We start from the raw sequence: 15,632 nt of genomic DNA, 5'->3' as shown, positions 1-15,632 counted from the left end.
CTGAAGACTGAACAGAAAGTTGAGAAAAGGAGAGAGGGAGAGAGAGGGCATGCTGGAAATCACAAGAGATTATTCCAAGTATCCCAAGGAACGTGGGGGAAACACAAGCAAACAATGGTTTTGAAGTCTAAACTTTCAAGAAAATTACTTTTTTGAAGAAATTGGAATACATACCCCAGAAGCTGACAACAGCAGATCAGGGTAGTTGGGTATTACAAGTATTTTGCTTACAAACCTAAAGGGAAAGCAGTCAAAAGTTGAACTCTCTTGCATGACACCAGTCTTTAAACACATACAATAAGAGAACATACCAATTTTAAAGAGGCTATTATAATAGACAACCAAACAGATACTCCACATCAAGCCACCAAAGAAGAAAAAGTATGTCTGCAGTACTTAGTATAGTATATATACTACACAAACTACTGACCTTCTACTTAATAGAAAAATTATTTCCCCACCTGCACTCAAGGAATTCTATTGACTTCCTCCCAACTGAGAGCACTTAGACCAAAAAATGCCAACGGAGATAGATTTATTCAGGTACCATGTTCTCCTTCCACAATTCATTATGCACATTAAAAACATGAATCACCAGATGCTTTTAAAACACAACAGTGATGATTCGGCTTTCAGAGTATTACATCTCTCCCATCCCAGCTGGAGATTACTCAAAAGCAATCTTCACTAAATTTTAAAACAAGCATGTGGCAATTTACCACCAGTGTCTACATTCAGCCAGAAGCCTTATTTTTCAGAAGTACCTCATATTGCTATGTCTACCATGACTTCCCTTTGCTGAGTGACGAGGACCTGAGCTTCTGGAGCTTTTTATTATCTGAGAGCTCAGCAACTTAAAATGTAGTGATTGGAGCAGAACATCACCTGAGAGAGACAGTAGTGCTTTTGAAAACAGACATAATTTTAAGGCTGTTTAAAAAAGAAAGAGAAAAAAAAATATAAGGAAGAGATTTGGTCACTGTAATACAAACTTTCATGACAAGGCAGTAATGGCGAGTGCACACAGGCGTAATAGATCCAGCAAAATCACCATGCACCCATTGAAAGAAGAAAATTCAAGAGTGTGAAACAAGACAATTATAGCTTCTCTATGTAATCCTTTGCTTATTCATTCCTAATTTAAGTATTGAATTTTTACAATATATTTCAATCAATTTACATTAAGTGCCTTTCCACTCTGTGGCCACTAACAAACTCTTTGAGCAGAAACAATAGCCCCCATTTAAAAGTGTCTTTCTAACCATCAAGTTCTATTAATTATAAAGTACAACTCTGTACACAGTAGGTGGAAACATCAGACATGGCTCTCTAAATATGCTATAGCAACTGACCTGATCAAAGACTACTTAGATCTTTAACATGAGTAGTCTCTTGCTTTTATACTATGCCAATTCTACACCGGTTAGACTACTAAATGATGCTATTAAAATCAGACTGGCACTCCAAATTAATCTGTGTCCTAAATGCTCTATTAAAACATCTGGGTGGCTAAGTTTAGACCCATATCTCAAGTCCCACACTATCTTTCTTTACTCTTGTTCTGATATAGGGAGCTTATTGTGCCATATTGCATCATCTTACGGAAGAACAGACCTGGAATGAGGGTGTTATCTCCAAATAACTCAGCGGCCAGAAAAGCAGAATTAGGTGCATTCTCTGCCCCATGCAGGGTCATCTCTTCTCTGCTACCTTGTCACTGTGGACTTCAAAAATGTAGCAGTGGCCACTCTAAAAAAAAAAAATCTGCACAACCCCCCTACCCTACTCAAAAACCCTAACAACCAACAAGAAGGCAAAAGTCAAGAGACTTTTTTAATACCACAACTGACAGACATTTTAAGCAGCAAAATGCAGAGGGAAAAGTCTTTTAAAAGTCTGCTTGCCATTTATGTCTTCTTCATGGGAAGGGACTACTGAGAAGAAAAGGGGAAGTACAGTCCCTCCTGTAGGCTGAAAATGGAGTCCTGATAAACTGGCTAGAAGACAACCCCTATTCCTATACCAAAAGGACAACCCATCTCCTAGCAAATCAGAGCACATCTGAATCACATCAGTAGAGCTAGCAGGTTGCTTTGCTGTCTTCCACTATAATTAGGAGGACTTCTATTTTAGGATGGAGGAGAAAGGAAAGGAAGGGAAAGATCATCTTTCCTGTTTTTATGCAGAGCGCACCCTGCATTTTACTAGACTTAGTAACACAGCAGAACATCATCTTTCTACAGGGATATCCCCTATGATCCACTTTCCACAGATCCTTTTACTTGCCTAAGTGTTCTTGCCCGTAGCAATTGAACCAATCTCTAGAAAAACACCAACTACTAGAAAGGCCCGGTAACTACACTAAGAAGGGTGATTTCTTGAATCTATTTTACAGGACCATGTTGCTGCCTCTAGCTCACTGCAGTCTAATATCCAGGCAGAAAGAGTGCTCTATCCTTCCTATTGATACCACTGGGTTTTTTTGTATTACCACAGAACCTCCAAGTCTGAGCTCAGTATCGAGATGCTGTTAGATTAGCATCTGTTCAAACTGCAAAGATTTCCTAAGACTTCCCTCCTTAAGATTAACAATCTCCAGGCTCTGTAGTCTCTTATGGGCAGCAGGTTGAGGGGGCTATTGTGTCCCTCTACTCCACTCCAGTGACACCCTATCTGGGCCCCAGCTCTGGGGGCCTCAGCACAGTGAAGACATGGATCTGTTGCAGTGCCTCCAGAAGACCACAAAAATGACCAGAGGGCTTGGAGCACCTCTCCTGTGAGGAAAGGCTGAGAGATTTGGGGTTGTTCAGCCTGGAGAAACCTTATTGTGGCCTTCAGTACTGAAAGGGGGCTTATAAGAAAGATGGAGACAGACATTTTAATAAGGCCTGTTGTGACAGGACAAGGGGGAATAGTTTTAAACTAAAAGGATAAATTCAGACTAGATATAAGAAGTCATTTTTTCAACATGAGGATGGTGAAACACTGGTACAGGTTCCCCAGAGAGGTGGTAGATGCCCCATCCCTGGATACATTCAAGGTCAGGTTGGCCAGGGCTCTAAGCAACCTGATGTAGTTGGCGATGGTCCTTCTTATTGCAGGGGGGTTTGACTAGATGATCTTTAAAGGTCCCTTCCAATCCAAACCATTTTATGATTCTAACACAGACCTAGCTGTTGTTTAACGTGATTTGAGCAGACAATCGTTTCATCCATTGAGGCACAGCGAAGAGCTACATACAGTAACGTTTGCACACAACAAACTTACTCTCTGTGTCCCAGACAGAAGGACACAATATAATAAGGAGCCTTTGTCAAGCTGACTCTGATCTTCTCATCTCTGTCTGCAGTGAGGATATATTGGTCATCAGGACTCAGTGCCTGTTGGTAAAGGGAGAGTTTTAGTGCCCAGTAGTTCAATGTTTGTTTTAATATAATTCTTCCTAGCCATGAGGAAAAAAAAAACCCCAAAACAAAAAACACATACAAGCAGTAAACTATCTGTCCTGATCCTCAACAGCAGATGCAAGCACCAAGCCACTCTTTTCCACTGACATTAGAAGCATAAATCTTTATGACAGTAACTTTCTCACTTATTAAGACAAACAACACTGACCACGAGGTCCAGTGAAAGCCACTGAGCTCCCAAGCTACAGGCAGAAGTCCCACTGCAACTTAAAAAGAAAGAAACTTATCACGTTGAAGAGCTCAACTGACATGACAGACTGGGTGAATTCCCATATCATCAAGTCTTCTGTGGCTGTAAGATGAAGACTCTTTGAACACTCGCACTCCCAGAATATATAACCCTTTGGTAAGCTTGTTTCCTTACCAAACTCTGCAAATGCAAACTCAGTAGGGAGAAATCCACACCACATACTTCAGTTATATAAAAGAGAACGCCCAAATTTCAGACAAGAGCAACAGTGAAAGACCCAAACACAAGTAGGAATGCAGGTTTGTACACTAACTTGTACACTTAAGGCACATACTTACCACATCCAACAGCAGAGACAAGTGACCCAGCTCAAGTTTTCCTTCTGCTTGGGGTTCTGTTATTGAGTAAGAATAGACATCACCAGACTTGTCCGCAACCAGAATCTTATCATCTGCAGCTGTAATTATCAGGGAAGTGCATCTCCTTTTCACCAACCTGAAATAGAAAAAGGCATAGTTTGAACAGAGTTGGATGGCAGCTTCAGCAAGTCTGGATTCAGACCCAGTTAAGCAAACCAAGGGACTAGATGAAAAGCTCCCAGATGTAACATTGTTGAAATGGCAGCAACAACAATAATGTTAAGGGGCCAAAATAGCACTTTTGAGACCTATTAAATGACTAATCTATGTAATAGCAAACACCTGGGGAGGTGGGAGAAAAACAGAGACATCGTTAAAGCTGCATGCCTGCATTTCGCTTGTGTACTTCCTCAACTGAGCATTTAGCTTAGGCAGCCCGACAGAAAGATGATAGACTTTCTTGCACTCTCTGTAATAAAATAAAAGTTAAACATGTAGGAAAGAGAAGACAAAGTGGGAATTCTGCTAGTAAAAGTCCTTTGCAGCAACACATCTAAAAGCTATATTGAAACTGTTTCTCCAGTTGCTGCTTGATACTATAAAAGGGGCCTCAAGGACGACTCCTCCTCACAGCCAGCGTCAGAGACACAATCTCAGGGTACTTTCTCCAGGCAAAGACCTGAACTTGAACTCTGATTTGCCCTCAACATCTGCCAGTACCTTACAATTCCAGTTGCCAGTATAGCAGATAATGAATTTCTTACAATTTTCAGATAAATTTAAGGACCACAGATGTCAGAAAACAAGTAATTAAAAAGGTTTAATCACTTAGGTAGTCTGGAGTATGCTTTTACAACTTACCTGCTATTGTTATTACTGTTATTGTCTTCTTTCCATAAAGCCCATTTTCCAAACCCCTCTGTGTTAACATAGGACTGTGGACACCAGGGATCATCTAATCATAGAATGGTTAGAGCTGGAAGGGACCTTAAAGATCATCTAGTTCCAAACCCCCTGCCATGGGCAGGGACACCTCCCACTAGAGCAGGCTGCTCAAAGCCCCATCCAGCCTGGCCCTGAACACCTCCAGGGATGGGGCATCCACAGCTTCTCTGGGCAACCTGTTCCAGTGTCTCACCACCCTAACCCTAGAGAATTTCTTCTTAATACCTAATCTAAACCTTCCTTCTTTCAGTTTAAAACCATTACCCCTCATCCTATCGCTCCACTCCCTGATAAAGAGTCCCTCCCCATGTCTCTTGTAGGCCCCTTTTAGGTACTGGAAGACCACTATAACTCACCACCCTAACCCTAAAGAATTTCTTCTTAATACCTAATCTAAATCTTCCTTCTTTCAGTTTAAAACCATTACCCCTCATCCTATTGCTCCACTCCCTGACAAAGAGTCCCTCCCCATGTCTCTTGTAGGCCCTTTTAGGTACTGGAAGACCAACTCCAGAGGTGGACACAGTACTCCAGGTAGGGTCTGAAGTGGGGATGATAGGGAATTGACATTTCTATTCACCAACTCTGAAACTCAGTGACCATCTGGAGACAAAAGAAGAGCTGGACACAGTACTCCAAGTGGGGTCTGAAGTGGGGATGATAGGGAACTGACATTTCTATTCACCTGCTCTGAAATTCAGTGACCATCTGGAGACAAAAGCACAATACACTATACTTCAGGCAGGAAGACAGAAATTCTAATACTTTTTAGTGACTGTTTAAAGGAACACTGTAACAATGGCAAAAGATGTAAGACAAGGATGCCCACTAGCACATCGAAGGCTCAGGCAGCACAGTTTCAAAATAGGTTACCTTGCCAACAAGATAAAGCCTTGCTTCAAGTTCATTGTGCTGCCTTTGATCTTAAACACAAAGATTCAAAAGCTCCCCTTGTCTGAAATCAGCTGACTACAAAAGCTAGCATTGCCTGAAACCTTTTATATGCCTTGCCACAAAACACTGACACAAGTTACATAGCTCAACTTTGGCATTCTTTGCCTGTATTCCAAATTTCCTAATAGGAAGTAGCAACATTCCCAAAATATCCAGTTGTGGCCCTAGTTGATCCTTCTGTAAAAACTGAAACATCAATTCTCTAATGGTGTATTACAGGCAAGGCATCCAGGGCAGGGCAGCAAGGAAGACAGAACACAGACTGAACAGAATTTGCTGTTTCTGGGACAGGTTTTTTTTTGTGATTACTTACTCATTACAGCAAAATATCCAGTTGTGGCCCTAGTTGATCTTTCTGTAAAAACTGAAACATCAATTTTCTAATGGTGTATTACAGGCAAGGCATACAGCGCAGGGCAGCAAGGGAGACAGAACACAGACTGAACAGAATTTGCTGTTTCTGGGAGGGTTTTTTTGGTGATTACTTACTCGTTACAACATTGGTTAACCCACCAAAGGTCCATCATGCACTCTTTGCACACAGCCAAGCTGACAGAGACTCCATTTTGGTTTGTAACCAGGGCTTCACACATGTCAGAGACCACCAGAAGCAGAGACATCACACACTGAGGTACCTCCTTAAGAAGTCCTTCATGGGTCCTCTTTTTACAACTGTCACAAGCAGCAGCAACAGAAAACTTGTAACTGGAGGACCTCTGGTGGACAGTTACAGACTCTTTTCTCAAGAGGATCATACTACAGAAGGGAAACACTTGGCAGCATGTCTAAAGATATGATTTTAGGAGAGTTCACAAACTCCTCAAAACATCTTTGTCTCCAAATCAACAGAATCGGACAGTGCACTCACTAAATTCCTCAGTATTAGTGGAGGCCCAACCTCAATGTTCACCAGGAGTGGGTAAAGTTTCAGTTCTTAAAGATGCAAATACCATCTTCTGGAATAATAAAAGAGATTATCCTTTCCTTGGCCAATGATATAAACATCTACACTCCCATTCTTGGGGTGGGGCATACCACGCATCACTTCTTGACAAATAGCTTTGAATTCCCAAGAACATTAGATTTGTTTGAGCAAGTAGAGGAGAAAAAAAAGAAAAAGAGGAGGCTTAGTGATAACAAATGGCAACATCCTAAGTACTACTGTTTTATAACTTCCATTTAATCAGCTGTAATTCCATAACAAAGTGACATGTAACTGCTTCCTTACCTGACACTAACGCATTCCCAGGAAGGCTTCGTATGGAACAGAATCAGACGTTTGTTGTCATCTGTCAAGGCAAAATAATCTCCTGATGGGGAGAAGGCAAAAGCTAGGATGTCGTCACTGCCTTTATCTGTTGGGTTTCCATCCTGTCTAATAGAGAGAAGGGGAACAACAGTTTACAACCTGAGAGTTACTGAAATCCGTAAGAAGAGAAGGTTGTTCTCACACCACCGAGAAGCATGACAAACAAAGCACAAAGCTAAAAGTTGTATTTGTGCTTAAAAATGTTGAGTCAACTTGAATATTAATGCAAAGAAAAAAGCCAAGAAAAAGGAAACTGATATAAGGTCTAAGGCTGCATCATTACTTGCTTAAAAAAACATGCTAGGGTTTGCACTATCAGATATTGATACACATTTAGGGGAAAACAGTAAAATTGGCTATAGGTAAAACCACGCCCACAAGTCGAATCAAGACTAAGACTTTTTCAGTTTTTGAAATCTCATGACTTGGAGACTAGAACCCAAAATAAAATATACAAACCAGTACACAACTCCTTTTGTCTTAGATGGTCTAATAAAAAATATAGCATTTTTCCATAAATGTCTTGACCAAGAAGAGTCATGCAGAGATGAAACACCATATACTACTGGTGTTTCTCTAAAAACCAAAAAATACAGTCTCTCTTCTGGTTGAAACAGAAATAAACAAAAATTACATACATACATATCCATCAGGGTTAGCAAAAACAAGCTAGCCATCACCTGATCAAGGAGTCATCCCACAACTTTATTTTATTATCCTTACTGCCACATAACCTCAGAAGGAGATGCACCCTCTAGGAAAACAGCGGATTGCCTAAGCAGATTTTCTTACCGTTTATTTCCTAAGGTCTTCTCCGCGTTGATGCAATCATACACGAAGAGATTATCATCACTGCAAATGAAAAACAACAGATTAAAAATACTAGAACTAGAACAACCACGGGCTTAGCCACAGAGAGTGTCAACTCTTTTGTAACACAATATTATTTTGTGGTTATTTGTGCAACTGACCCCCATCTTGAGAAGTAACACCCACCCAAAATGGGCTCCCAAAGTGCTACAAATGCAGTTGAAGTTTAAAACCTTGGCTTGTACACACATGCCAAAAAAAAGTCACCTGTTGGTGAAGTAGCTGTCACATTTAAAGGTTAATATATTTGTAACGGTAACTCTTTTCTCTGGTGGAGTCATTCAATAGTGCTAACAGCCAACGTATTCACCTAGATTAACATATATTTGTGATTTTATTGTGAGGGGTGTCATAGAATGGTTTGGGTTGGAAGGGACCTTGAAGACCATCAAGTTCCAACCCCCCCACCCTGGGCAGGGACACCTCCCACTAGAGCAGGTTGCTCAAAGCCCCATCCAGCCTGGCCTTGAACACCTCCAGGGATGGAGCATCCCCAACTTCTCTGGGCAACCGGTTCCACAGGTTAACTTCCCACCCTCTCCTCTGGTACCATCAGAAAGTTACAAAGAATGTGTCAGCAGAAGCTCTGGGGTTATAAAACCGATCATCACTGCCTGCCCCAGCAAAGGTAAAGGTGTCAGATCTGCGTATGTTCTGTCAGACACTTCCAGTAACAGGAACAGGCAGAGATTTGCCAACATTTAACAGAAGTTGTTGATGGTGCCCAGAGGTTAAGGCAGGCTCTTCGTCCTTGTCCTGGGCTACGCTAAATTAAAATAGATGTGATTTATGGGATAGGTGCGAGAAAGCATAATTAAAACAGGAGACAGCAGAGTACTAAACTGCAAGAGTGCACTCTTTCCTGGGTCTTTCTACATCGGGACGTGCCTCAACGTAAGACAATACATACTTATAAAGGCTTAACGTATTTGTCCCTACCATTCACCCTGCTGTTCTCGCACCGGTGAGGTGCACAACCGTGTCAGAAAACCGTTAAGAATTTAAAGCTTTAAAGCGATATATCAGTCACAGGACGGACACACACACAGGACAGACACACAGGGGACAGAGGGACACACAGGACGGACACACAGAGGACAGAGGGACACACACACCCCGCCTAAAGCCCCGCGGCCTCCTCCGCCGCTCGGCCCCGGGGCCCATCCCGCCGCCACCGCCGCCTCCCCGGCACTGACCCGGCCTCCCTGTACCGCGCCGCCAGGAGCCGGCCTCCCCCGCTGGCGGCCATGAGGGCCCCGCGGAGCGCCAGCGCAGGACTGACACCGGGGCTACGGCCCCCGCCGCCACCACCACCACCCTCCATGCGTCAACACCGCCACGTGCGCGCCACCGCGGGCGCAGAATGCAGACGTCACCACGGGAAGCAATGACGTCATTGGAGGGGGCGGAATCTCATGGCTTAGGCCTCGCCTAGCGGGAGGGACCGGCAGCCGCGTCCGGGCGTAGGCCAAGATGGCGGCTCCCTCGCTGCTGGGCTGCGGCCGGGCGGTTACCCGCAAGGTAAGGGGCGCGCTGGGCGGCGGGGGCACGGAAGAGCTCGGCTTATCTCGGTGGCTTGTACCGGGCCGGGCATCGCCGCTCCTCCGGGCCCTTTGTGCCGGCACCGGTACCGGCGCCACAGGCCCGGGGAGGGGAGGTGCGCATGCGCCGCCCCGCCGGGACGGGGAAGGGGGGTGGTGTCCCGGCCTCCTCGGGGCTTCTTGGATTGGGGGGGGGATCGGAGTTGTTCTGGTTCGTTCATTTGTTTCCTTCTGTGCCTTGCAGGTGTTGGGGCTGGAGGCCCGGGGGCTGCGAGAGGCGGCCCCCTCGGCGGCGCTCTGCACCAGGCCTGTGGGCTCCGGGACGCCCTCGGCGGCGCCACCGAGTAAGATGCTTGTTTGTCCCTTTGGTTGTCATTAAGTCATAGAATTGTTTGAGTTGGAAGGGACCTTAAAGACCATCCAGTTCCAACCCCCCTGCCCTGGGCAGGGACACCTCCCACTAGAGCAGGCTGTTCAAAGTCCCATCCAGCCTAGCCTTGAACACCTCCAGGGATGGGGCATTCACAGCTTCTCTGGGCAACCTGTTCCAGTGTCTCACCACCCTAACCCTAAAGAATTTCTTCTTAATATCTAAATCTACCCTCTTTCAGATTAAAAACTGTTACTCCTTGTCTTATCGCTCCACTCCCTGATAAAGAGTCCCTTCCCATGTCTCTTGTAGGCCCCTTTTAGGGACTGGAAGGTGGCCGTAAGTCTTTCTGAAGCCTTCTGCAGGCTGAACATCCCCAGCTTTCTCAGACTGTCCTCATAGGAGAGGTGCTCCATCCCTCTCTTCATCTTCATGGCCCTCCACTGCACCCATTCCAACAGGTCCATGTCCTTCTTATGTTGGGGCACCCCCAGAGCTGGATGCAGTACTCCAGGTGGGGTCTCATGAGAGCGGAGTAGAGGAGCAGAACCACTTCCCTCAACCTGCTGGTCATGATGCTTTTGATGCAGCCCAGGATCCACTCAGCTTTCTGGGCTGCCAGCACACATTGCCAGCTCATGTTGCGCTTCTGATCAACCACCATCCCCAAGTCCTTCTCCTCAGGGCTGCTCTCCAGCCATTCTCTGCCCAGCCTGTATTTGTGCTTGGGGTTGCCCCGACCCAGATGTAAGACCCTGCACTTGGCAAGAAAAGCTTAAAAATGCTCATGGCCATATTTCAGAACAGCTGCTACATGTGCCAAGAAAGTGAAAGGTCATCGCCTTGTAAACAGGGATTTCTGTTCAAATGTACTACATAGTAAAAAAACCTAAAACTAAATGTCTGGTAGGAGTGAATCTGTGTAGGATATATTTATATATAAATAAATAGCTATGAGCTTGACACTTTCCTGTTTATCTTCACCTTAATATGTTAGCTGCTGTGATGCTTGGCCAGGCTGAAAGACGGCTATCGTTGCATTTGTCTTAATATAAAGAAGCTTTGCAAGTTGCCTGAAATCTGATGGAAACGAGTGCAGCAAGTTATTTTTTAAATGAGGTGCAAAATCTGGTTTTGAACTTCAGATGTTCCCCCTTGTCTTTCAAAATGTTTAGATTACGAGGATCAAAAAGTATTCCATTTTACAGAGAAAGAGACTTGCAAGATCCGAATATCTGCTCTGGGAAACAGTGTTGAGAAGCTGCAAAAAACTACCACTGTTGTGTTAAATTTAGTAATAATGCATCTCGCCCTGTAGGTTTGCAAACAAGGCAATACATGGACTTGGGTTTGGATGCTGCAGCATTCAGCATTCAGAAGTACTTGAAACCCTTCTGTCCCTGACCAAAGTCAAAACATGAATACAAATTTCAAAGAGAGATATCTTGTGCATAAATGCTATTTGTAAATAGAGGCTCACTGATTCAGTGAGTAGGGTTTCCATCCTAAATTAGAGATCCAGGTACTTAAGCAGCAAAGCTCCATGTGACCATATGTAGGAGTCATCAGACCTGTTGACAGCTGTTGAAAAAAATCACTGAAAGAGTAGTTGAATGCAGGCTTCTGGCTTCTGATATTAGCTACGTAAATGCTCAGGCCAATAAAGGTTGTTAATTAAGAAAGCCTTTGCTGCCTAGGTGGATACAAGGTTGATTGAACAACTATTTGATTTTTATTATAATTTTTTTGCATTCTTTTAGACATATTTGAGATGTAGTTTAGCATCAGCTTCTAGATTCATTGACCTGCAGTTCTGATTTCAGGAGATGTCAGGAGACCCCTTAAGTCACTTCTTTCAGCCAGCTGCTTTCCCTGCAAGTAGTTAAGGTTAGTTAAGGTATATAGGGTGCAACTGCCTTTTTCAGATTCTAGCTGAAACAGGGTGTTCAGATTTGCTTTGCTTTGATAAAATGGTCGTGTTTATTCCCCATCATTGACTTTGTAAGTAGACCTGTAATTTCTGTGTGCCAGCCTTCTGAGTGCAAACATGTTTTAAACACGTTCCGTTAATGGTACTGATGTTACAAGCATCAGTGAGAATGCATCTGGGAATAATATTCTTGTTACTGATTTGGATGTATTGTTCTTTTTGCAAAGCGATGCAAATACAGGTCAGGTAGTACAAAGTTTGAAGTACCCTAATTAAAGTGCCTGTACCAGTTGTGTTAGACTTTATGATTAAAAGCGAAAGGATATCATTTTCACATATCCAAATATAACTGTTTGAAGTATTTTTCCAGTAACACCTACTGTTCGTGGTGAAGTTGAATGATACCCGCCTTCCTGGTTTCTTACAATGTCTTTAACGTTAATATTTCTTCAACTTTTGCTCGGCTTTCACTTCTGTGTCATCCCTTCGGGCGTTCCTGTGTTAGTTTGACCTTCCTGTACGCTTCTTTGAAGAACTCTTCAACCTTGAGCCCTGCTTCCTCACGTGATATTTACTGCAGGCTGCTCTTTGGCTGTGTCAGTCTGTGGAAGCAGTCCGGCTTTCTTCAAAGGTGGCTGCCCATCCTCCTACTTCCCCTTGCCCTCCCACCCTCCCCTGCACCTTCCATCTGGCGGAGAGAAGTTTGTGTCTGAAATTAGTCAAAAGTATTACCTGTGTAATAAACTGATACTTTTTCTTTTGTACCTATGTTAAGAACTCTGTATCTCTTTCTTAAATACTTAGCTTTTAATTTCACGTGTCTGTCTCCTCTGTGATGTTTTCCTTTGGAAATTGCTAAATACTTGCTTCTATTCAGAACTAATTATAGTAACTCCTTGGATCATACAAAGTCTAACTGTAAAACACCAGTAAGGGGCAAAGCTGCATCTAGTCTATGGTCTTGTAAAGTAGATTTGGAGTTCCAAACTGTGCAGATAAATCTGCACAATAGACTGGAAATCTGTTGAATTACACTGCTGGTTGGCAGTGGTGCAACTCATAATGGAGTTGGCTTTCCTATAGCAAATTTCAGTGGTGGTGTATCTTAATGTGCTTCCAGTCCTCTTTGTCCTCCTGTTTTCTGTAACCACAACAGTATTAGCTGTTGGACAGGCTCTCGAGGATATCATGGGCACAAGCATCCAAGAGGTATTTGGTACTCTTTAAAAGAGCCTGAAATTTACTGCTTTCCCTTCAACTGTTGGCTCCTTGTCTGGAGAATGTAGCTTCATGAAAGTATCCATGAGCGAGACGAAACAAAGGCAGGCTAACATGAAGCAGTAGGAGATCCTCCAAGAGGTGTTTTTTACAAAGACGTCTCAAAGCAAAAATAGGAAGTGGAGATAGTGAAGACTGGAGGGGATAAGGTCTTGAGGAAGTCATGTTAAGCTGCGTTAGACACAATTCAGTTGGTAGGTCACACGGACACTTGAACAGGTAATACTTTCATGTATGGCCTCAGATATCTCTTACCCTGCTACTTTGTGTCTTGGGAGTCATCCCTCCCTCTGCTTTAGAGATAACTATTTCAAGAGGCTGGCTGTTGCTGTGTCTGTTTATTGTGTCTTCTGCTTCGCTGCCTTGTTCATAGACGGATCTTATCTCTGTAGCAGCATATTTGAAGAGCTCGGCTAACAGGCTATCTTAGTGTCCATCTCAGATAGGAAGGTGTCTGTAAACTGTTTTCAGTGGTGCAGAATTGAAGCACAGAGAAAAACAGCTATTGTGAGGAGTCTGGCAAAGCAAGCAGGGAAAGGCATTGTCTCATCAGTTTCAGCATCACAGCAGCAAAAACTGTCAAGTGCTTTAACTTAAAATGTCCTAAAACTTCCTGCTTCGTAACGCCTGTTTTTAGTATAATAACTTCTTTCAATCTGCTTTTTAGACTAGATTATCTCAGGAAGTTAAAATTGTGTGACTAAGATCACTAATTAACAGTGGTGTTGGATATAATTATGATAATCCTCTTTATGCCGTTTCCTAGATGTAGTGGCACCACAGGGAAGCAACAAGATGCTAGCCATCAAGGCACCAGTTGAATTTCCTAAAATGTTGTCTTCTAGCTCTCTCCTAGCATCTGCAAACAAAGGTGAGAGCATATCTAGTAATAACCTCGAGGAAGCTTCAAAACCTTCTGCTGAAGACATGAGGACATTCATGTCAAGGAAAACTGTGGTTGGATTTCCTCAGCGAGTGGTTGGTTCTTCCCTCAAGGATGAACACCTGACTACACCTGCAACAGAAAGAGGCTTGAGGAGACAGCTAGTCGAGGAAGAAACTTCATCTTCATCCAGCTCATCAGATTCAGATTCTGAGGAAGAAAAAGATGTTGATGCTTCAGAAGTTGCTATTAAAACCAAAGTTGAGTTTCCTAGACGAGATTCCATCTTTTCTGACATCGCAGTAAAAGCATCAATGCTAGCCAAAGAGAAATTTCCCCAGAAATCCCACAAAGAAAATGGAGCTAAGAAGAAGCCACGCAAAATAGAACATGATGTGTCTCCTGCCAAGCAGGTCGCATTTTCTAAAACATCAGTCAGCCATGAGACCTCAAAGTCCAAAGCAAGGGAGCCCAAAGTAAAATCAACTCCAAAAGAAACAAACCGGCAGAAGCTGGTCTTAGAACCATACATGATTGAAAGCCAAGACCTGACTGACATCACTCAAAAATCTGATTATTTGGAGGAAAAATCCATTGGAACCCAAGTAGCAGCTATTCAGCTGAAAGCTCCGTCAGTGATTCGGGAAGACAAAAAGCAAAAACTGGTATCCAGAGGAAAAGAAAAAAAGGTGAAGCAAGTGCAGGAATCAGAAGAAACTGTTCCTAAAGTAGAAGAAACCGTACCTAAAGTAGAAGAAACTTCTGAAAGCACAATGGTGGTAGTGGGCACTACAGCAAAGGAGGAGACCATTCAGGAAGCAGGAGTCCAGGCTGGAGAAAAAAGCACAATAGAGGGTACAACTTTAAATTTTTTGAACTGTGTTGATTCATCTGGGCTAGGTTTTAACTTTTTTTTTAAAGGGTTTCCAGATCTTCTCTGTTCATGATTCTCTGATCTTTATCCTGAAGCTAACTGTGTAGCTGTGACTTTCTGGAAGATAAACTCTTGTTCATTGCAAATTGTTATAAGTGCTCAGTAACACTCAGTTTCGAGTTATGCTGTGAAAAGCAGCGGTCTTCATTTCACTGTATTTATAGTTTCATAAACCAGTCACTTGTAAAATGAAAACAAAATTGTTTCCACTGTGAGCAAAATCATGGGTTTTATATGACAACTTGTTTTCCCTTTTCTCTTCTTGGAAGGATTTGGTACCTGCCTTTCTCCTGAGCCAAATTTGATGCCATCTTTTTATTTTTTTCTTTTTTCTTTTTTTTTTTTTTTTTTTTTTTTTTAAATTTCCATGAATTATTGCTTTCCAATTTTAGACTCATCCCACTGCTAACAGGTTTCAAAGACTGCAATTTAGATGCTAAATTTCACAAAGCTGAAACTGTGAAGGCTAAAATTGACAGCAATCTACCTTTCACTTTACTTATTGTTGACCATAATTGATTTTGATTTGGGGTCTTACTGCAGCATTGGCCATAACTGACCCTACGAATTGTTCGGATCACCTGTAATATTCTCCTTTGATC

The 15,632-nt window shown here is 43.0% G+C and overlaps 2 protein-coding genes across 3 annotated transcripts in view; one reads left to right on the top strand and one right to left on the bottom strand.

Moving 5' to 3' along the window:
- The window catches only part of WDR4 (WD repeat domain 4), a 26,286-nt gene extending 16,820 nt beyond the window's left edge, over positions 1-9,466 (bottom strand). The window contains exons 1-6 of the mRNA XM_014938162.1: positions 9,291-9,466; positions 8,017-8,076; positions 7,144-7,290; positions 3,996-4,152; positions 3,268-3,380; positions 175-235 (exon numbers count right to left, since the gene is read on the bottom strand). Coding sequence (XP_014793648.1) covers positions 175-235; positions 3,268-3,380; positions 3,996-4,152; positions 7,144-7,290; positions 8,017-8,076; positions 9,291-9,418 — 666 coding nt within the window. The 5' untranslated portion in view covers positions 9,419-9,466. The remainder of the gene's footprint in view (positions 1-174; positions 236-3,267; positions 3,381-3,995; positions 4,153-7,143; positions 7,291-8,016; positions 8,077-9,290) is intronic.
- Positions 9,461-15,632, top strand: part of NDUFV3 (NADH:ubiquinone oxidoreductase subunit V3) — a 9,185-nt gene continuing 3,013 nt past the window's right edge. The window contains exons 1-3 of one of the 2 annotated variants that reach the window (XM_014938160.1): positions 9,461-9,615; positions 9,880-9,979; positions 13,980-14,951. In XM_014938160.1, the coding sequence (XP_014793646.1) occupies positions 9,568-9,615; positions 9,880-9,979; positions 13,980-14,951 (1,120 nt within the window). In that variant the 5' untranslated portion in view covers positions 9,461-9,567. The remainder of the gene's footprint in view (positions 9,616-9,879; positions 9,980-13,979; positions 14,952-15,632) is intronic. The other variant, XM_014938161.1, reaches the window with a different exon arrangement.

This window comes from Calidris pugnax, unplaced genomic scaffold, assembly GCF_001431845.1.
Source record: "Calidris pugnax isolate Ruff unplaced genomic scaffold, ASM143184v1 scaffold25, whole genome shotgun sequence".
NCBI lineage: Eukaryota > Metazoa > Chordata > Aves > Charadriiformes > Scolopacidae > Calidris > Calidris pugnax.
This window is presented reverse-complemented; position numbering and strand designations above follow the sequence as displayed.